This window comes from Salarias fasciatus, chromosome 23, assembly GCF_902148845.1.
Source record: "Salarias fasciatus chromosome 23, fSalaFa1.1, whole genome shotgun sequence".
Taxonomy (NCBI): Eukaryota; Metazoa; Chordata; class Actinopteri; order Blenniiformes; family Blenniidae; genus Salarias; species Salarias fasciatus.
In genome coordinates this window covers 28,241,612-28,263,200 of record NC_043766.1, presented here as the reverse complement: position 1 = coordinate 28,263,200, position 21,589 = coordinate 28,241,612, and the positions used below count along the sequence as shown (strand labels likewise).

General features: G+C 42.5%; 1 protein-coding gene across 1 annotated transcript; it reads right to left on the bottom strand.

Annotated features, from left to right (window-relative positions):
• Positions 1-243: 243 nt before the first annotated feature.
• atpaf1 (ATP synthase mitochondrial F1 complex assembly factor 1) lies at positions 244-9,106 on the bottom strand. Its single transcript, XM_030083078.1, has 9 exons — positions 8,892-9,106; positions 6,592-6,700; positions 5,741-5,803; positions 5,001-5,063; positions 4,840-4,890; positions 4,221-4,268; positions 2,357-2,452; positions 1,112-1,219; positions 244-983 (listed from the first exon to the last, which is right to left on the bottom strand). Exons 1-9 carry the CDS (start codon positions 9,104-9,106, stop codon positions 807-809), a joined length of 930 nt encoding a protein of 309 aa, XP_029938938.1. The 3' UTR covers positions 244-806.
• Between the last annotated feature and the right edge of the window lie 12,483 nt (positions 9,107-21,589).

Sequence of the window (21,589 nt, the reverse complement as noted above, 5' to 3'; positions counted from 1 at the left end):
TTCAGGAACCAATCAAATCCCTTCGCCGTTCTACCAGCCCCCTGCGCGTACATTTCAATGGCGTGCACTGACCCTGGTTCAGTGCGCGCGCGCGTTGCCAAGGCGCTCTCGCCGCTCGCGGCTCGCGTGAGAAATAGATTGAAGCGGAGCGGGCGCGCTGCGCTCCTATGCGCTTTGTATGCGGGCAGTCAGAAAGGTTAATAACATTGGAGGTGATCACAAACTCTGTGCGAGTGGCGCTCCCGCGTCCAGTGCGTTCACTCCCAACGGGAGCTCCTCCAACGGGGCGGGAGCTGGGCGGAGCCTTGGGGAGATGCTACATTCGTGCTGCATGCTAGTTTTCCAAGATCGTCGACCCGAGCTTTAAGAGACAGAAAGGCTTGAAACCACTACATCTACATTATGCTAAATAATTCTCCATTTAATTGATGTATGACTCTTTGCCACTGTGCTGCGAACCTGCTTCCAAAAGATTTCAGACAAAACCTGTCTGAAATTATCTTGCAATTTCAGAAGCATTAAACTTGACTGATTTAAAGCTATGAGGTGTTGAAGACGGTGTATTTACTGCTGTGTGCATTTTGTGGGGATGAATTTAAATCCATGTGGTTCAGTCTGATGTGCACAACCGAGTACAGAGACATTTATTCACACCCGAAGGGATCGGGACGTCGATCTCCTTATGAAGGATCTTTTCAGTTCAAAGAAGCAGTTTGTCCTCCAGTCAAACACTGAACCCAGAATGAAGCGCTCGTCCGTCCCGGTGGGGGAAACGGCGACCTGACGGCACTTCCTGCCCGCCGTCCTCAGGGGGCGCCGCCAGCCGAGCTCAGCCCGCTCTGCTCCAGCTCCGCGATCACCGACATGTGCTTGAAGTCCGCCGGGTGGTGGTTGAACGTCTCCACCAGCCGGTACGTCTCCTGCCGCTGCGTGCCGTAGAACAGCTGCACCTGATTGGCCAAGCACTGGGCCTGGTGGACGGTCTGAGGAGAGCGAAGACGGAGAGCGAAGACAGAGAGCGAGGACAGAGAGGGACGGAGAGCGAGGACAGAGAGCTCAGCGTGGGAAACCAGACAGGGACAATGACAGAACACTGCTGTGAGCGACTCACGATGAACTTCGGGTCCTTCTCGGCCGTCATGAGCACGATGCCCTTCTCCTGCCGCAGCTCGGGGTAATGGTAGAGGATCAGCTGGCTGGGAGCGTTCTCACCCAAAGTCTGCACACACGCACACACACTATGAGTTTACAATTTTGACGATCTGAACACAATCTAATGACTAAGAAAGAAAAGGTTATCCACCCCTTTCATGTGCACACTGGAACGACAGTGCACAGCGACATTAACCTCTAGGCACACACAGGTCAAGCAGGATGTGCTTCAGTGACACGTGTAGCAAGGTTTTTGTGGTACGGATGTGCCGGCATCCTTAAGGCCTGTTCATGCTCTCTTTGGACCCACGCTGACTGCGGACGCAGGCAACATTCAGAGTTCACGCAACACATGTTCAGTCATAACCAGAATGGCGTTCCAACCGAAACAAAAAGAAGTTGAGATCCTAAGCTTGTTAATTTTGGTTGAAGAGAAGAACAAAAGGAAAGCTGGAGGCAGCGTGGTGTCGCAGACGGGTCCGAGCAGAATGTCGAACACGACGGCTGAAGACGTTTTTTTTGCGTCACGCAGACAATGCATACCTGCGGACATGGAAAGCATGAACAGGCCTTTACTCTTCTGCCTGTCACGTCTTACTTATTTGTACAAAATGTCTTTAAAGTTTTGTTTTTACGCCATCAAGTATTTATCTCTCTCCACTCCATTATTTTTCTTATTGAAACTGACACTACCTCGAATGATATTCTTGCCATTATTAATACATCTTAAGAGGTAACAGACTTTTGCAACAGGTTAAAACAATGGAAAATACAGATGTGTTTCAGAATATTTTCACAGCTTGTACAGAATAGGCAAAAATTTCCCTTTGTTTATGGTGAATTTATTGTGAAAATATTTCTATAAATGCATTTTATGTAATGAAATTAAATAAATAAAATAGCACTAGTGTTACTACCATCACTAACGTTATTACCATAACTGTTATTCCTACAACTACAATTACTTTTAATACTATTATCATTATTTGGAAAAATATTTACATTACTACAGCTGTTAAAACCAAAACTACTCCTAAACCATTATCATCACTGTTGGCAATAGTAGGATAAATGTTTTGAATGGGTGTGTGTGTGTGTGTGTGTGTGTGTGTGTGTGTGTGTGTGTGTGTGTGTGTGTGTGTGTGTGTGACGCCACCAGTGTTACACACAACAAATAAATTCCCCCAGTAACACACGTTGGTACCTGCACGTTGATGAGGGAGGTGAAGTGCAACTCGTTTCCGCTCCACTGACCCACGAAGAACTCGTACCCCTCCTTCTGAGGCAACGCGTAGAGAAACTGACGATGAGAGAGAGAGAGAGAGAGAGAGAGGGGAGAGAGAGAGAGAGAGAGAGAGAGAGAGAAAGAAAGAAAGAAAGAAAGAGAGACAACTACAGGTGAGTCAGAAAAAATAATTACAATGCATGTGAAATCGTGTTGGTTGATGGAAAGTGCAATTATAATAATAAAAAAACATTGTTTATACTGAAAGACTGTTTCTTGTGGAGAGTTTGCATGTTCCTCCTGTCCATGTTGCTGGTTTTGTCCGTTCAGTTTTGTCCTCCTCCAGTGTTTGAGGACAGCCGGGGACATTAATCGCTGCTGTCAGAGCCCCCACCAGCGCCAAGAAGGCAGTCTGTAAATCACAGCGCCAGCCTCCTGCGACTCACAGGATTGATTTTAAAATCCTGTTCCTGGTTTATAAAACACTAAAAGGTCTGCACCCCGAAGAACACGTCGCTGATTTACTTCACTGTGATTAAGCAGTGGGACCCTGGGGCAGGTTTACTGAGTGTTTTCAGGAAACCAAACCGGCGTGTTTTGGCGGCTCTGCTCTGCCTCTCGCCCGGTGGACAGAACTCTCAGAATATTTGGTTTCTGAAGGGCTTTGAAATTGAAATTCGACCACTCTCATCGGTTTATGTCTTTAGTGTCAGGTGCCTTTAAAGCATTTCAGCTAATAAACCTGTTCTTCTGCTCACTTAAGCAATTTTTAATAATGACACAAATGCAGAATATTTATCCATGAAATTCTGAACATTAAGGCTGTGGATGAATTGAAGTTTTTAAATTACCATAAGTATTTACACAAAATATTTTGAGTTGATCACAATTCCTGTCATTTTTTTCTTTCATTCTTACAGTTCTGTTTTTGTGCATTTCATGTTTTCTCAAAGTTATTCCCAGTATATGTTAGTGTCCGACGACTCAAGTTGAAATTACGTCGCTGATGTTTAAACTCCAGTTCACAAAGGTTTCAAACTGAAATAAAATTCATCAATCTGAACAATATACAGCTGCCAATCAACACTCCATCATGATATTAAAACCGGAGAGAAGGAAAAATGTGTTTGACATTTTGATTGACAAAGGTTTCTGCTGAAGTGCCAAACCAGATGAAGTGCTACAGTTAGCGTGTAAACCCTCACAACACTGCAAAAATAAAATCCAATAGTTTATTTAATGAGGTTATTATGCTTTAATAAATCGGGGTAATAATTAAAATGAAATCATTGGAGTATTTTCACATCAAATGTTTTCTTTCTTCTTTTACTGTGAAATGGTGTAAAATATGCGATGATGCGTCCTGCGTTCAAGCAAATGTCGGAATTCACTGTCCAATAAAAATATTTTGAGTCCCTAAGACCCGCCCCCATCACTGTGAAGCATCTGCATTTTTTTAATCTGCACCAACAAAAGCACAGACCTCAGATATGAAGTTGAACTCAAAATCGTGAAATTAATTAGGTCGACCACTTTGTGGACATGTCTGTCGTGGAGATAAAAAAACTCCACCTCTATGCAGACGATACTTTTCTATTTCTAGCAACCACTCACAGTGACACAGACTTAACTTTTTTCTTATTCTTTGATTTCACACAAGCGTCTTCACTCCAATATCGATTGGTTTGAAGTCGTGTTTGTTCCAGACTCAGCACTGCACCATGACGTAGAGGCGGCGCTGCTGCACCATCATTCTACAACCACTTCAACCTGGCTTCGGTGTGATGTTTGCCGAGTCGCACCCTTGACAGACTTCATGTTCTCTCAGGCTGAGCGGTCTTACCATTGGGCAGGACTGGGATCTGTTGATGATCAGCTCATAGATCTGTGTCTGCAGGTATGGAGAGAGATCATTAGATCACAACCACACAGGCACAAATATGAACACTGCTAATCAAGGTTCCATCGGTGAAACAATATGAACAATATGAACTATCAAAATGTGTACAAATGCATTGTTGTGCCGCGCTCAACATGAGTTACACTTCTGCATGTCAAAAGTTCAACTAATTGTTATACAACATTCATGTGAATAAAGGAAATGCAACATAAAGGACACTTGAACCAAAACCTGGCAGACAGTGCAGCATGCCAGACTGCTGCGATCGGGATGGCGATTTGGATAGAAAAAAGGGTTTCCTTTCAGAAATCATACCTGTTAACTTGTTTTTCTACCTACTATTATTATCATTTTTATTCTGTGTGTACCTCTTTATCTTAGCTCTTCTGTGATATGGATGTTTCCAGAAGAAATAACAAAAAAGTAAATGAACAAATAAAAAGTATAATTGGCAAAACGCTCAACTCATAGTTAAGTTCATTCATAAATTCAATCCATGCATGTAAGGTAAATATTAAAGAGTAAAAGAATACGACTAATGTTGGGACTGAGTTACACTCACCGGGATGACGGCGCTGATTGTGTCCTTGGTTGAGAAATATTTCATCCAAAGCTGAGAGCGAAACAAAGAGTTTTAGGAACAACAGGAAGTCGTGTGACAATCAAACGTGAAGCTATGTCGAAGCTTAAATGTACAAAAATCATCGGACTCCTCAGACTGACCTCTGAAATTTCCTCCCCCGACTTCTCTTGGATCATCTCCAAGTTCAGGATGGAGCCCAGCGTCTGAAGAAAACCATAAAGCAGCTAATCACACCCTCATACATCAGCATCATCTTCATCATTGTTAGAAACTGAAAACATCTGTTTGACTCCCACTCTGACATTAATAAATGACTTCCTTCAGCCAAAACAGCACCAACACACTGAAGCAATCTCTAAATGAATGAAACCATTTTTGTGAAATCAAACATTTACTATTCCTTTCAGCTGAGGCTATTTCCTTTTTTTAAATGTGAACTGAGGTGAGGTGTAATTTATTGTTAGAAATGCAAACTTTTTATGATATATTATTCAATTTTTGAGGATGAGGAACCAAAAAAGGTAATACAATAGAATTTTTTTCATAAAACAGTGAAGCTTTGAGATATTTTGAGATGCATTACATATAAACTGATCTATTTCAAGACAAACATGAAATTACTTTCCCCCCCAAAAAGCCATAATTATAACGTACACGTGCATCTCAAAATATAATTAAAAACTTGATTGCTTTGAAGAAATCCAACCATTTTGATGCACTTCTATCCAGTTTAAGGCCGAAGTAGCAGATTTCAGCTGACGATGAAACGAGTGGATGAGTATTTTTATAATACTCTACAATTCACTTGTCTTCCAACTTCCACGTCTTCAGCTGTTATCACAAACTGAAATGTGATTAAATCACAAGGCAGAAATCTCACCTTGTTCTTAGTGAAACCTCCTGAAGCTCCATCTCCTGCTGCCATCATGTCCCTTTTCTCAAACTGTAAAGATTCCCAAAACCACACAGATCAGGTCATAACAGAGAAGGAAACGTTGTGACAGACTACACAGAAAAATTTACTCAAAGATAAATTTGTCTGATTTCTAATTCTTTCAAAGCAGGCACATTATAGGCAAAACTACTGGGACATCTGCTCTGAACTATAGATCATAACATATTAAAATCTAATTGTTAATCACAGAATTGGCCCGCCCTTTGCAATGACAACAACACTAACTCTTCAGGGAGGCCTAGGATTTAGGACCGTGCAGTGAATTTTTGGCTCCTCTTTTCACAAACAAAGACAAGGCTGCAGTTGGATGCTTTATTTCAATCTGCCGTCTTGGTGTCCGGTTGGGCTGGGGTCGACACTCTGACACTCTTTCAAAAACGCCGTATCTCTCTGAGGCTTCCTTTGTGCATTCATCAACAGGATGGATGCACATCCACCAAAGTGTTCCTTCATTTCACTGGAAAAGAAGCCACCAACGCCACACCCTAAACGACCGCCAAGCCCAGGCTCGTCCATCGCATTGCCAGTCAAAAATGCATTTGCATATCTGACACTTTGCATTGCAGTGCAGTCAGTGTTGTAAAGCTACGAATTAACTGCTCAGTCATGAAAGTCTACTCCATGAAACTGTCTACACACTTTTCTTGAGCCAATCTGAAGGTTAAATCACTGCACAGGCGGAGATCTGCCAACATGCCATTCTGAATTCAATGAGCTCCAGTAAATTCAACACTGTTTGCATTATCATGTCGCTTTGAGATGCTCAGATACTCCACCTCTTCCTCCATGAGCCGGACGAACTCGGCCTGCTTAGAGTGTCCGAGCAGTTCCTTCTTGCCCTCATGACGCGTCTCCAGCCGAGCCTTGTACTCCTGCGGTTTGGCACTAAAAATCCCCCACCACCAAAAAACAGACAAAAATTAGTCACCAAGTAAATCTTTCTTTCACCCGACAGCTTTTTTTATGGGGATGTTAGAGTATGATGTGTGTGTGTGAGAGAGGACATTTGTATGTATGTGTGAAAAGCAAGTGGTTACGTAATATCTGTGTACCTACAGGCAAATGTAAATGTATATGTTCGCCTCCTCTGCACTGTATTTTTTTTTTTTTTTTTTTTTTTTTTTGGCTTTCAGTATAAACTGGCAGGTTCAACCTGGTCTGTACCGTCTCCTTGGCTGTACACACAGCCTTAAAAACACTTCATAGCACTATTAGACCCCAGTATTCTGGAATTCTGTGAAACAGAGCCAAAGATGAGGAGTCAAGGTTTCAACGCTGCACAAGGATACAGGCAAGTCAGCTGACTGAGAATAAGGCCAAAACTCACACAGAACTCCAACCTTCACTTTCACTGCTTCAGTCAACTCAGTCCATATAGGCAATGTCCACTGGAATAGCTCTTGTTGAGTCTCAGACCAACAGCCATACAACCATACAGCCCAGAAAATCATCGGCTGCTCTCTGCCCAGGCTGGAGGACATTGCCTGCTCTCAGCAGAGCAAATGACATCATTAAGGACTCTTCTCACCCTGGCCACCATCTTTTTGACCTGCTGCCCTCCGGCAGATGCTACAGGTCCCACAAAGCAAGAACTAACAGGCTCAGAGACAGTTTTTTTTTCCCCCAGAGCCATCACCAAATGACGGTGTGAACCTCCCAAAATATGCTCTTCAACCTGTGCAATACCAGGGTTGATTAATACTACCTCATATAACTGTGAATAAGCCGGTGCAATACTGCACATATGTCGCTACTAACCCTACTTTTTATTCAAATAACACTTTTTTTATTGTATATTTTATCTTCTAAATTGTTTTATGTTATTCATGGAGAGCCACATCTAATTTCGTTGCTTTACAATGTTCTGTTCATTGTATTCAATGACAATAAAGATCATTCATTAATTCAGACCAGAATTTCTGGCTCCTTTCAACCTAAGTCAAAGCAGTGTGACCTTCTCAGAGAACTGGAAGTCAAAAGAGAACTGCAAGTCATCACTCAGTGACTAAAAACAATGTTAAATAAACTGAGCTTGATGAAAATGAGTCTGCAAGTCGTGAATGAAGGCATTAAACACCTCCCGATGTGGAGATGAAGTCAAAATCTTGTATATGGGCAAAATTAAAAATAGTATGCACACACCAAGCATAAAAATCTGCACATGTTTTGATATATGCGAGTCACTTTTCTACAACAACTGTGCACAGGATTTGAGATAATTATTATTGTTTGTATTGTATTGCATATGTCTGTCCAAACAGTTAAGGGTAGTAGGGAACTGGGGTGGATCCAGTAAGGGTGTGGGCAGGACACACTTTGGACAGGTGGACCATACAACACAGTGCAAATGAACAAAGACAATGAGAGGAGCACGCTGCAGGAGACCATGCAAGCACAGGAAAACATGCAAACTCGGCACAGAAAAGGCACAGCCTAGATTTAAACACACACAGGCTGTAGTTCGTTGGTAGAATAGAGAACCTCTCTGTCATAAAGCTGCACATTCAATCCCCTATCTCTCCCTTTCCGAGAAATGTCCTTGAGCAAGGTATGGCTGCTGCTTCCATTGGTGTGTAAGAATTTGATTAACAATGTAAAGTGTTTTGAAGGCTGCTCAAGTGAAGAGTGAAATAACTGACTGATCCTTTTAAGAAGACATCACTCTGTCCTTTGACAGCTTCTTGAAGTCCTGGGAAAGCATTTTATGAACCTCAAGTTTTTTCACCCAAAATTTAAGGACAAAAATTCCAACTACTATTTGAGAAGTTAACATTATGTCTCGTTCCTCTTGAACGATATGTGTTTTATTTTCTTGCCTTCGTAACAAAGATGTGAAACAAAGTTGAATGAAATTGATGTGGAAAAGACTGTAAAACAAAACTACAGCGGCATAACGCCATAAGATATTGTTTTCGCACAAGCCGTAATCTTCACTAGACATTCCTTGGCTCAGTGGCAGCCTCTGTAAGGGCCACCATGCACGATAACCTGCCAATCACTGGATGTTATATAAATCACACGTTTTCTAAAGGGGGTTCGGCCGTCGTGCCGATGCTAGCTCGGTTAGCCCGCTAACCTGCGCAGCTTCTGGATCTTGTCCTGGTATTTGTTGTAGAACGGGTTCTCCTCCAATTCCGGCTCCTTCCGCACGGAGAAGGCTCGGAACTGCATCGGCACCAGCCCGGGGATCAGTGTCCTGATGCCGGTGGCCCTGACCGCTAACATCCCTCGGTACAAACATGACATTTGTACCATAGCCGCAGCCATCTTTCCATCGTTCCCGTCCCACATCTATAATCCTCCGGCGGAAAGAAGGCTTTAAACATGAACGGTTCCGGGAAATAAAATAAAATCAAATATTGTAATGTTCTTAAATGTTGAGTTTATTCATTATTAAAGAGTATCGTTGTTGTGGAAAGTGCCTTTGTCTTATTTCTTATCAATACCTTCATTGTGTTTATTTTGATGAGCTTTTTCTGTGCATTTGTAAAGTTAAAAACGGAGGGAGGGAGAGAGAAAGAGAGAGAGAGAGAGAGAGAGAAAGAAAGAAAGAAAGAGAGAGAGAGAGAATTATGGCCATGAATATGGACCATGGTTGTCGTTTCAGTTGGAGGACTTATTGATTTTTATTGTGTTGCATATTGATGATGGGAGGGATAGGCTTCGTTTTCAACGTTGTTAAATGCTGCAAAGCACTTTGTGATGTTTTGTTATACTATGAAAAGTGCTGTATGAATAAGGTTTGAGAGATTCTGAAGGCAGTATTCTTTTCATTAGGGATATGAAGATGTCTGTTTTTGTTATTATACAACCCTTGAAACAGAAATTACATTCTCAAACCAACATGGAGAAACCACTTGGCAACTGCTCACAACAGAATCTGTGTTTACATGGGACTTTTTATTTCTCTGTAAATCCAAATAAAGCCCAATTCAACTCTAAAATGACCATGTAAATGCCTGGAAACTTTATTCAGAATTAAATTTAAATATGAATAGACTGGCTGTTTTACTGTCTTTTGGAAGCAGAATTACGGTATATGCTAACTCGGTGCGACTTCATTCTGGTCGTTCAGATGAGATTTGTGGGATGTGTTCACACCTTTAACAGGAAGTCATACATATAATTTGGAATCCCCGCCTCCCTCCTGAAGCTACTTCCTGTTTGAGAGGAGCTTATAGAATGATTCCACCAGATTCTGATTTCATAGTTTCCAGAGGCCTCACAGTTCAAGCTTCAGGTCTGTATCTGCTGTAGAGGGTAAACGAGAGCAAAAGGGCAACAGAGGTCAGAGGTCACAGCCTTCATGTTTCAGCTCGGCCTCAGATGGTGAAGTGACCTTTTGGAGCTTCTCTAAAGGACGGTCTGGCACTAGTCTTCATCCAAGCCTCAATACTACTATAATGTAGTATTTTATCAAGACCACAATGCAAGAGGTTCATAGAGGGACAAACACACACATTGGTCAACCCAACACAGCGTGCCATGTCCCCCAGATGTGTGTGTTGTATGTATTTTGCAGTGTTCAATGAGGTGAAATTAAAACTGAAACAAGAGCCACAAAGGTTGCAGTGAATGAGGCCACTTGGCCCCCTGCACCACACTCAGCCTGATGAGCACACCTCCCAAAACTCTACGTGTGTGTAGAAGGGAGTGGGGGAAGAAAGCGGTCCGGGTATGAGGTCGAGTTGCTGGCGACACTGGGCACCCCCATTTCTCAGAAGCCCGTGGCACAGGATGAGCTCAGCTGTTCCCAAGACCAGGGCCCCAAGCAACCGCAGCCGCTAACCCAGAAAGCACCCACCCATCACACACATCAAGAAGGGGCAAGGCAAGGACGTACACGCTGTCTTTTTAAAGCTGTGGCGCATGCACCTAACTCCAGGTGAAACTACACCAATTTGAACAAACTTCCTCAAATCAGCTATTCTGGAACCGAAAAATCAGATTTTCAAATCTCAGAGCAGATTAACAGAGTTCAGGGTTAGACTGCGTTTTTTGAACCTGCTTTGTGAAACGGACCGCAGGGCTACTCAGCTCTAGTTCTTGAGGGCCAACGTCCTGCATGCAGTTTAGATGTTTCTCTGCTTCAGCACATCTCAGCAGTCATGTGTTGCACGTAAACACAAAGTATTTTTCCTATGAGGCGCTCGGCTCACAGAGAGGAAAGTTAAATAACTCGGTCACATCAACAAATAAACTCTGAACAACAACACCCATTTCATTCGTAAAAACACTTTATTTCCATTCTTTGAGATCACAGACAAAACAATTCCCAGAGGTCAGTGTGAACAGTATTTCAACATTTTAAACAGGATGAATTCTTGTAACTTTTGATCTGCCAGGGTCTTACATGACTGTGTTTTCAGGTGACGCGCCAATGAACCACCGTGAGTCAATCTCTTCCCATGTTTCACAGTAATATGTGTTGTATTCCATGTTGTATGTTGTTCTGCTCCATTTATATTTCTATTCCATTTATATGACTAAACTGTGATTTTGCCACTCTGCTTTTGTAACTTGTAACTTTGTAACTGCATATTTGAAAGGTCACTTCAGTTTAGCCTTTTTGAGTGAGCTATCAATAATGTTAAACCACAGCCTTGGAGAAACATCTGGTCAGAGGATTAATAGACACTACAGTTATTGTTGCCTAAGTGCCTCAAGAGGTGAAGAAGTCCAAATATCTCAACTTGTGGAATGGCCTGCCATGATAAGCCAAGCCATAAAAATTGCCACAGTGAAATGGGAAGAAGGTCTGGTAACGGTCTGCTCAGGTCATAAAATCCAAGGACGAAGCGTAGAGAAAGAGCCCTCCCTAACTGGGCAAAGACAAGGAATAAAATCCCTCGTCAGTAATCGGTCAGGCACCATTTTGCCTGGGGTTCTGACTTAGATCAGTGATCGCAGGGCGGTGGTCCGGGACGTCCTGTATTTTGATTTTATTGCTAGCATTAGACCTTCTCCTCTGTCTGATCATCTTCTTTAATCGAACAAAAGAACTTGTGCTGCGACTTAGAGGCTTCAAGCATCCTTTTTTCATTTCAAATTCAGTCTCAACATATGGCTTCTCACCTGTGTGGATCAACAAACCATCCTGATAAACTTTAACCACACATTCCACAAAATAACTTAAATGTAATGCAGATTCAAAAACTTGTGTACTGAAATGGAGTAGGAAGAATTTTAGAAACTTAGGGCCCTACCCAACTTCTTTCATTTTTGAAATCATGCCATTGATGCTGCACAATACTGTCAAGAAAGAATGTAAACATTTCCTTTATTTCAAATTTCCTGTTTTATTTCTACAACTACAATTCTACAACTTTATTTAGCACATGCTTTTGTCCAAAGCAACATACAACACTTGGGGAAATTCAGGGTTCAGTATCTTGCCCAATTAGGACACTTTGACGTGCAGACAGGGGTAGACAGGAATTGAACTCACAACCCCCGGTTGTCGGACAACTGCTCTCCCCACTGAACCACAGCCGGTTACCGTAAATCCTCTTACAGCAGCCGGGGCTTTTATTTGTCTGAAGTGTAGCTGGCACCAGGCTTTTAATGATAGGAGGCATGCAGAGAGAGGCTTATATTTTAAAATTTTCAAAAAGAGCAGAAAGGTCTTTTGTGTCAGTTTGAACCCAGTAAAATGTACTGAGCTCATTTATTAAAAACAAGCATCAAACAGTAATAAACAGTACTGCAGTTTAGAGCTGGATGTATATCAAATTAATTCAAATAATTTGATTTTATTTTTTCAATTGATGTAAAAAAAATGAAATTGCAACATCGAGTTCAATGCTTTCTGTCCCTCCGCCATTTTTACCGGACATGTGTAATACATAGTTGCCATACCAGGAGGACTGGCGCTGTAGCACAGACTACTGTCAGTACAGCGCTTCACAGAAAAAAAAAAAAAAAAGACAAAAAAAAAAAATGGGTTATGTGGCGAGAGGAGGAATACTGGCTCAGTTCTGGTGGGAAGAGAAGTGTCAATTGTTGTGATAAGACCCGACAATGCCTCCCTGGGACTTTCACCCAGGGAATTAGTACTGAAAGCACACAGGTTTGTTGCTCATTGAAGATAGAGATGTGGTTCCACCTTAAAAAATAAAATTTTTATTCCAACAATGAATGTTATTAAAAGTACATAATATATACTTTAAAACTCACACAGAACCCAGGGAAGGAGCGGGGGATTGACTCTCGGCTGAGGCCTCGTGGATGGGCATAAGCTAATGCCGAGGGGAGTGATCCGTTAAACAAAAGTAAAGCAAATCAGCAGCAAACCCCGAAAGATGCCACCTTCCAGGCACCAGCACGCCACCACTGACCTCCAGCCGCTGAAGGGGGAAGGAGAATAAAACACTTACGGGTTGACAAGTGAAACAATAAACCAAATTAACAAAAAAATAGAAATAAACACACTGATGATACAATAAAATGCAACCCGCACCTTCACAGACACACACACGTTCACTCACTCATTCATGGGGGGGGTGCTGCTCTGTCCAGAGCAGCACACAGAGAGCACCCTGCAAGCAAACACCCATGCCTTAGCATGATGAGAGAGACATCAAGTGAAGCAGTGTGCTGCCATACCTGTCAGTCAGCGACCTCTGACCCAGAAATGACGCATCAGTCAGCAGGGGCGCAAAGGAAGATTGGAGGGAGGAGCTCTGCTTTTACACTGGGCCGCCTCATCAGCAGCCAATCAGCACTGGCCTGCTTGCAGCACATAGAGCAGACGCCTCTATTATGCTACATTCATATTTGGAGGCACCTTTTATGAGCTTTCTTCAAAGATCATTAAAGGAGACGGGCTTTTAATGGAATACAGGTCATTATTAGAGGATTCACAATACTTTATTTCAATGATATACAGACCATTAAAAAAACAAGTTCACAAGATCAGAGTGGAAAAAAAAAGTTATTTACTTAAAGGAGTACTCCTGAGTATTACTTTACTTAACGACACCCCTCACGACACGTTTTTTTATGACGAGATAGTGATGATCTGTGGGCATATTTTCTTCCACAATTTGTGCACACATATGGCTTTGTTGGAATATGCTCTGTGCGGTGACCAACTAGATCTCTCGTTTCAGTTAAGCTTTTTTGACCTTTATCATGCTGAGTTGAACTGCTGAGACTTTTCAGATGGTTTGACAGTTGATATCGGTAATGGATATTTTTCTCACAGAAAGCACATTTGAATTTGTTCTTCGTCGGTGATGTTGTTGATTCAGTTTCTCCAGGAGTTTTCTCTTTTTGTTCTGCAGGGACAAAAAGTACAAGATAACAGATGAGAGACACTACTTAAAAGAAAAACTGCGACTCAAGCAGTGAAACAGAAAACTTTCATTCAAACTTAAAAGAGAGTGTACAGTGGTTACATTCTTGCTTATTGAGCACCTTTAACTGCTCAACGATTGTTTCGGATTAACTTTTTCTTGGTGGTATTTTCACTCACCTCTCATATTGATACGTTCTGTTAAGCTGCATGATGAATCATTAAAAAAAAAAAATCCCAATATCGATTCACACGTACATGTGCTCTCATTTCTACACACTTTTAATGCACTTTATATCAGGAGCTGCAATCACAAATGCAGACGCAGCACTATGACTGACTCCTCCCTCAACCGACAGCAAAGCATCTTCACAACACGATTTTGTGGAGAAAGCCCACCTGATGAAAGCACAAGTGAGAGTTAAAGCGGAGGAAAGGCTGCAGTAAGGAGGGTTAATAAGTTTTTCTACCCACCCACCCAAACACAACTTGTGCCCCGAAAAGGTTTGCATTCAGCGGTGTAGAGCTACTTTTTAGTGTCAGTTGAATTGTGAAGTTAGTTTTGTCCGGGTTGCAGCACCGCAAGGCGACACCACAAATCTTTACAATCATCTGAAACGTCACGACCCAATACAGCATGATGAAGCTTGACAACATCAGAAACTAAAAGAGATGTCAATAGCCAGAATTTTGTTCAATGCAACGTCAAACTCACCAAACTCCAGTAGATATGAGCATGTTGCAACCAAACTATTGTACAAACATCTGCTCTACATTCTGGATGAGTCTCCCTGTTCGATACTCTACTTGAATGACCATTTCAATGTAATATCTTTCTTTTTTCATTTTTTTGTTGTTGTTGAAGGTCATGAGCGCAATAACATTTTTTTTTGTGGGAAAGAAAACATCATGCCAGAGAATCGCAATCTCAATTCTAAGCAAAAATATTGTGACTCGCTGGCGGCAGCGGCGAACGCTAGCCTGAGAGTCGGTGAAAACCCTCACTGAAGGGATGATCCGACTGTCTGAGGATAACAAGATTAAAGAAACGGTGATGGATCTCCAGGCCAGGAGCATGAGGGACAACTTAGGCTGAATCCCATTTCACCCCTTAGCCCTCCCCCTTGGCCCTCCCCCTTGTGTTGCGTGTTCACGTGTAGGGGTAGGAGTGTCCCAATTGTCATTGTGATGTAGGGGTAGGGCCAAGAAGGAGGGCCAGTCACCCCTCCAAAAGGAGATTCTCGAGAGGCACACTTCAAATGGAGGGGTATGATCCTGTGATGGCCGATGGCAAGGGGTGCTTGTTCTTTCAGCCTAGACCATGACTGGCGGGCGGGGTTAATTCACTTCCGCATTGGCGAGAGCGATCGTTTCCACACCCGTGCATTCCAGGAGCATTCCAAACACAACAGATAGGCGATTATTTTCAATAAACTGGTTTCTTCAACACAGCCCGCCTGGAATGCGCGGGTGGGAAACGAGCGCCCCCGCCAATGCGGAAGTGATCTAATCCTGCCCGCCAGTGATGGTTCAGGCGAACAAAACAAGCGCCCCTCGTCACCGCCGCCACTGGATGACAGATTTCTCAGAAAGCCTTCCAAGATCGGCAAGATGGCTGTGTCCGCAACGAAAGAAGTTCATAAATGTCAGTATTTTGTCAATTAATAAAGTTTTAAAATGTAAGAAAAACATTCTTCTTCGGCAAATAATTGTCGAATCTGCCTACGTCATCGGCAGCGGCAACTACTGATGACGTACGCGACTGTCGGAGGGGTGTCCCAATTCCGAGGGGTTTACTTTCTCCCCTACCCCTTAGCACTCCGTTTCATAGGGGTAGGGCCAAGGGGGAGGGCTAGAAAGAGAAATGGGATTGGGCCTTAGTCTTGTCTGGAATCCCAGAGGAGACAGAGGAGGACCCCGATACGACGGTGAAAAGTTTAATCAAAATGCACCCGGAGCTCCCAGAGGAAGTGGTGGAAAACATCTCCTTCCACAGGATCAACGGCCTGAGAGGGAAAAGACCCAGAGAGTCCAGACCCAGACCCATAGAGGCCAGGTTCATGAACTTTAAACAGGAGAAGCAGGTGAAAAGCCAGGGAGCTGAAGGGAATCAACTTCGGCTTGAACGACCAGTTTCCAAAGGAGATCCTGCTGGATCTGCGCAGAGTTCTGTTCCCAATCAGAATAAAGTCCATCTCCGAGGGCTCCCGCGCCGTCATCGCCTTGGATAAATTATTTACCAACGGCCAGCTGTTCCGTGACCCAAACATCACTCCGTGGCTCTACTGATCTCAGGTGCTGTACTCTCACTGTCCCATAACGACTCCACAAAATTAATACATAAAACTGCCATAAAATAATTAATAGTAAGTCACTGCCCGTCTCCACTGCACTGCTCACTGTGGATGCGTTTTCTTAAGTATTTGTTTCTTTTTTCACTCTCACCCTCTCATGGTTCATGGCTGCACCCGTTACCATAGCAACTCGACACGCGGGGCACACCAGCACTGGGACATCAGTCTGCAGACACACATCGACACTGCACAGTTACACGTGCACTCAAAGCATGCCGATACACAGACTCATAAAGTACGTCCAGCTGACATGCATGCTGCACATGAGTAAACAGTGGGCTCCATTCAAACTCCAGGTTTGGTGAAATACACATAACACTCATTTTAGTTGTACAGTCATGAACACACTGAATGTCATCTCCTGGAATATAGGAGATTAAACATTACCCATCGGCTTCAGGATTCACAGGCAGGCATTGTCCTATCACAGGAAACTCATTTATCAAACTCATCAGTAGATCTTCTTCCATCAGCACAGTTTCCACATGTGTACTCAGCCTGTTATAATTCCAGGCAAAGAGGAGTAGCAACTCTTATCAGTACAAGGTTAAACTTTCTAGGGCGGCTGTGGTTCAGTGGGGAGAGCAGTCGTCTCACAATCGGGGTGTTTCGATCCCTGTCTTCCCCATGTCTAAGTGTGTGTGGGCAAGACACTGAACCCTAGATTACCCCAGTGGATGGACTGAGCTGCCTTGCATGGCAGCTGCTTCTACTGAAAGTTCAATCACAGATTTGTTATTATCACACTATCTATCAAAAATGTTAAATTCTGCGTTGCTAATGTGTATGGACCTAATGTTGATGACCCCTCCTTTTTTAACTCCCTCTTCTCCTCACTAGATGACCACTCAGGTCACACATTGATCAATGGAGGGGATTTCAACATGGTGTGTGACCCAGAAATGGACAGACTGAGTACCACAGGAAGCCAACGAGTCTGGCAATCCTCAGAAACTGTGAAACAGTACATGAAGGATTTTGGTCTTTGCGATGCCTGGCGCTGTCATCACCCCATAGGAAGAGAATACACATTCCTCTCTTCAGTTCACCATTCCTACTCTAGATTAGATTATTTTTTTAACTAGCAGCACACTGATGAATGACATCTCAGAAATCAAAATTCATCCCATCGTCATAAGTGATCATGCACCAGTTACATTTGCTGTCAGAAATAAGAAGAACAAACCACCAACTAGAAACTAGAGATTTAATACATCATTACTTAAAGATCCAGAGTTTATCAGCTATCTTAAAAGAGAGTGGTCTACATATTTAGAAAATAACGACTTGCCAGACACTTTAGCATGTGTTCTCTGGGAGGCAGGGAAAGCAGTGATGAGGGGAAAAATAATTTCCTTCTCCTCACACAAGAAAAAGAAAGAAGCTTCAAGAACTTTGGAATTGGAACTCAGAATTACAGTTTTTCACAATTGCTAAAACACAAAATCCCATTCTCTGAACCAAACTCTCAGTGGCCTAAACTCATTTTTCGAATCAAACACTCTTTTGGCAACAACTTAAACACTGTTCAGGTCCTATGTTCAATTTGCAAAACCTATCTGCTCTTTTTTTGCAAAACCTTAGACACATTCTCAGTCGCTAAACACACAACATTTTTGCAAAATTGTAAACTGGCAGCAAAATGAACACAACTCAACACAGCTGTCATCTTTTACACACAACAACTCAAAAGTGAACAAATATTTCTAATGATGTGATCAGACCAAGTGCGCACCAAGACAAGATGCTGGAGACTGAATCTCCATGACCGTGACCATGCAGTAGTGTGCTTTTGTTTTGTTTTGTTTGTTTTGTACTTATTTTTTGTTATGGCAGTGAATTTAGATATCACTTTGACTTTGATGCTTCTTGATTTTTTTTTTTTTTGAGCTAAATGCATTTACAGTAAAATAAACATTTTCTGTGGACTACACACTCGTAAAGCTGTTGGGTTACTGTAAAAATAACCCAAATTGGGTGGAATTGCTAACCCAGCGCTGGGTCCAGCAGGGACCGAGCCAATGCTGGGTTATTTCTACCCAGCCGTTTGGGTTGAACAGTTGACCCTGCGTGCTGGGTCAAGATTTATCAGCGGGTCTGGGAAGGTTACTTTACAGTAAAAATGTAATCCCTTAGAATTCACACACAAGTGCCCTCTGCCATGCAAGGCTGTCAAACCCTCCACTGGAGGCCAGCTGGGGTTCAGTGCAGTTTACTGACATGTAGAGGAAAAGATTTGAACTAACAACCTCACAACTGCTAGACAACCACTCCACCAACGAAGCCACAGCCACACATGTACATAGGGAGAGGGATGTCATATGTCTTTTCCCTCTTAGCCATTTCAAGAATCCTCTGTGAGAACACAGGACTGCAGTTTCCTCTTGCGTATTTTGCCAGAAGTCTCCAGATGCAAGCTGGAGAAGGAGTTGCAGGAGTGTTCAAAATGGTGATTCTTCTCTTCCCTTCAGCCCGTGAAATCATCAACCCAATCTGCTGGGTCAACACAATTCACCTAATTTTGAGTAAAAGTGACCCAGTCTGCACAAAATCAAGGGCTTCCAAGAAAATGTGTTGGGAAAATAGCCCAGCAGTTTTAAGAGTGTGTGTCCTCAGTTATTTCATGTAGTGTCAAATGAATGATCTGAGGTGAACATGTTTTTACTTGCTGTGTGTGAGATCTGAATGCATAGTGTGGTTTTGAACATAGGAGAACTGGTTTTGAGGCGATAGTTTGATTTTGACTGAAACGTCTGAGATTTTGTGAATGGATTTTGAATTTTTGGATTTGTGTTTAAGGTTTTGAGAAAATGGAGGTTTCAAGAAATGTGTTTTAGCAATTGTGAAAAAAAATGTAAATCGCTGGAGGAGGCTTATCATGTCTCCTCACAAGAGCGCATGCTGAAGGATATAAGGAAAGCTAAATTTGAACTGAATGAAATTCTAGATAAAAAATACAATTCTTGATGCCACGACTCCGTTTAGAGAACTTTGAGCATAGCAACTCCTGGCCAATCAGTGAAAATCAAATAAGGAAAAAAACACATTCTCTTCTGTTAAAGACCCAGAAGGAAACATCAACCATGGCCCAGACAAGATCAATAACATCATTAGAGATTTCTATCAAAGATTATACCAATTGCAAACAGACACAACAGAAGAGAAAATTGATACTTTTTTTTTTTTAATGAAATCGATCTTCCAAAATTGAAAGATGAAAATACAACAGTGTTGGATTCTCCTCTTTCAGTGGATGAACTCCATACATCTCTTCAGCATATGCCCAATAATAATGCTCCAGGTTAGGGCTGAATGATATGGGCAAAATTTCATATCTCGATATCCATGCCAGATATCTTGATATCGATACAATATATTACAATGGATTCAGTGAAATTGAAGCATTTTTCAGAAAAATGAAAACATCATAATACAAAGGGATGTAAAAAAAAATGCAGCTTTATTTATGAGAACTCACTGCCACGACCACCAAACTCGTTTGTGCAGATTCTGTAACCGCCCTCTGCCATCAGCTGTCAACCAGGAAACGAGGTTTGTGGTTGGCTGGCCTTACCTGTGCATGGGAAAGCTTACATGCAGGGCAAGCAGAGGAAATCTTGATATCGTTGATTTTGAGAAACTAATGTCCTGAATGTTCATATCCCGATATCGATATGATAACGATATATCGTTCAGCCCTACTCCAGGTCCAGATGGCTATCCAGCAGAATTCTATAAAGAATTCTGGACCATGCTGGCACCCACTTTTCATACAATGGTAATGGAAATAAAAAATAAAACGAACAGTACCCTCAAATATGAACCTAGCCAAAATAACGTCAATACTTAAACCAGGGAAAGACCCCACACTTTCATGCAGTTACCGTCCAATTTCGTTAATAAATGTAGATCTCAAAATCATCAGCGCCTGGCTCTTCAGCTCGGCCTGACCCCGAACCTGAGCTTGGAATCAGACCTATCGACATGGAGACATGGCGTCTCACCCTGCCGTCATTCCGCAAGAGAGAGAGAGAGAGATGATGATAGTGCTGAAATAATGAAGCTACTGATCGAAATGACAGCGGATATACTGGCAGTGATTTAGAGGAGGAGAGGTTATCGATACATCAGTGGGAAAGTATTTACTCCTAACACACAGTACACAGGGCTGATTAACCGGTACATATATATACCGTAATGGCCCGAAGAGAAGATGACTCTGATTATAAGACAAGCCCTATTTTTCAAATATCTTCTTATCTATCTTATATAAAAGTATATGTTGTTTGAAATAATTGTAGTTCCTCTCGTCCTAAATGTTTTCATTTTAAAACATTTTTTTTAGGATCTGTATATCAACATTTCACCTTGTGGACAAGAAGGCACTAGGCACTTAAAGTCCAGAGAGTTATGTCTTCCTGTGCACTGAAATTATCAGGTGTTCATAGATTCGAGGGGACAACATGAGGCAGTGCTGTGATGTTCAATGAACGAGTCTTTTGTTTGAACGGCTCCTTTAACTGAACGACAAGAGCAGGTTCACAGCTGTCTGAGAGCCGTTCCTATGAGCAAATTATCCACACTTCTTTCACGTGTCCCCCGAGTGCCTTACGAGTCCGAGCTGTCACCGCTGCCTTCATGTGAACGACTGAGTTTCAGTTTTTCACAGCATGCTGCAGTCATCTGAAATCAGCAGCTAACTAGTGGAGGAGAAGTGTCTAGAAACCGGTGTGGAGTCGGTGTTTAGGAAGAACTGGTTTCCCTATTAATTGGCGACTGGGTTTCCTTCATGTCCCTTGTTGCTGGTAGATGTTAAAAAACCACACAAAAAGCCGTGTCAGACCTTTCATGAGTCTGATTTAGTCAGTCAAAGGAGACGAAGCAGCATTTTGAAGCTCCTCTCTGGGGACGATGTGCAAGGTAAACCACAATGTAATGTGTGTCAGAAAAACACCTTTTAAACCCGGGTCATCAAACAAATTGAACCACCAGATGAAAACTCATGACCGGCAGTAACAGTGTCAGATGTCAGAGAATAACAGACTGACTCCACACTAATGAGGCTGATGTCTCTAATAGAGTCACGAGGTGTTCTTCGGGGAGACAGTCTTTTGGGACTCTGTT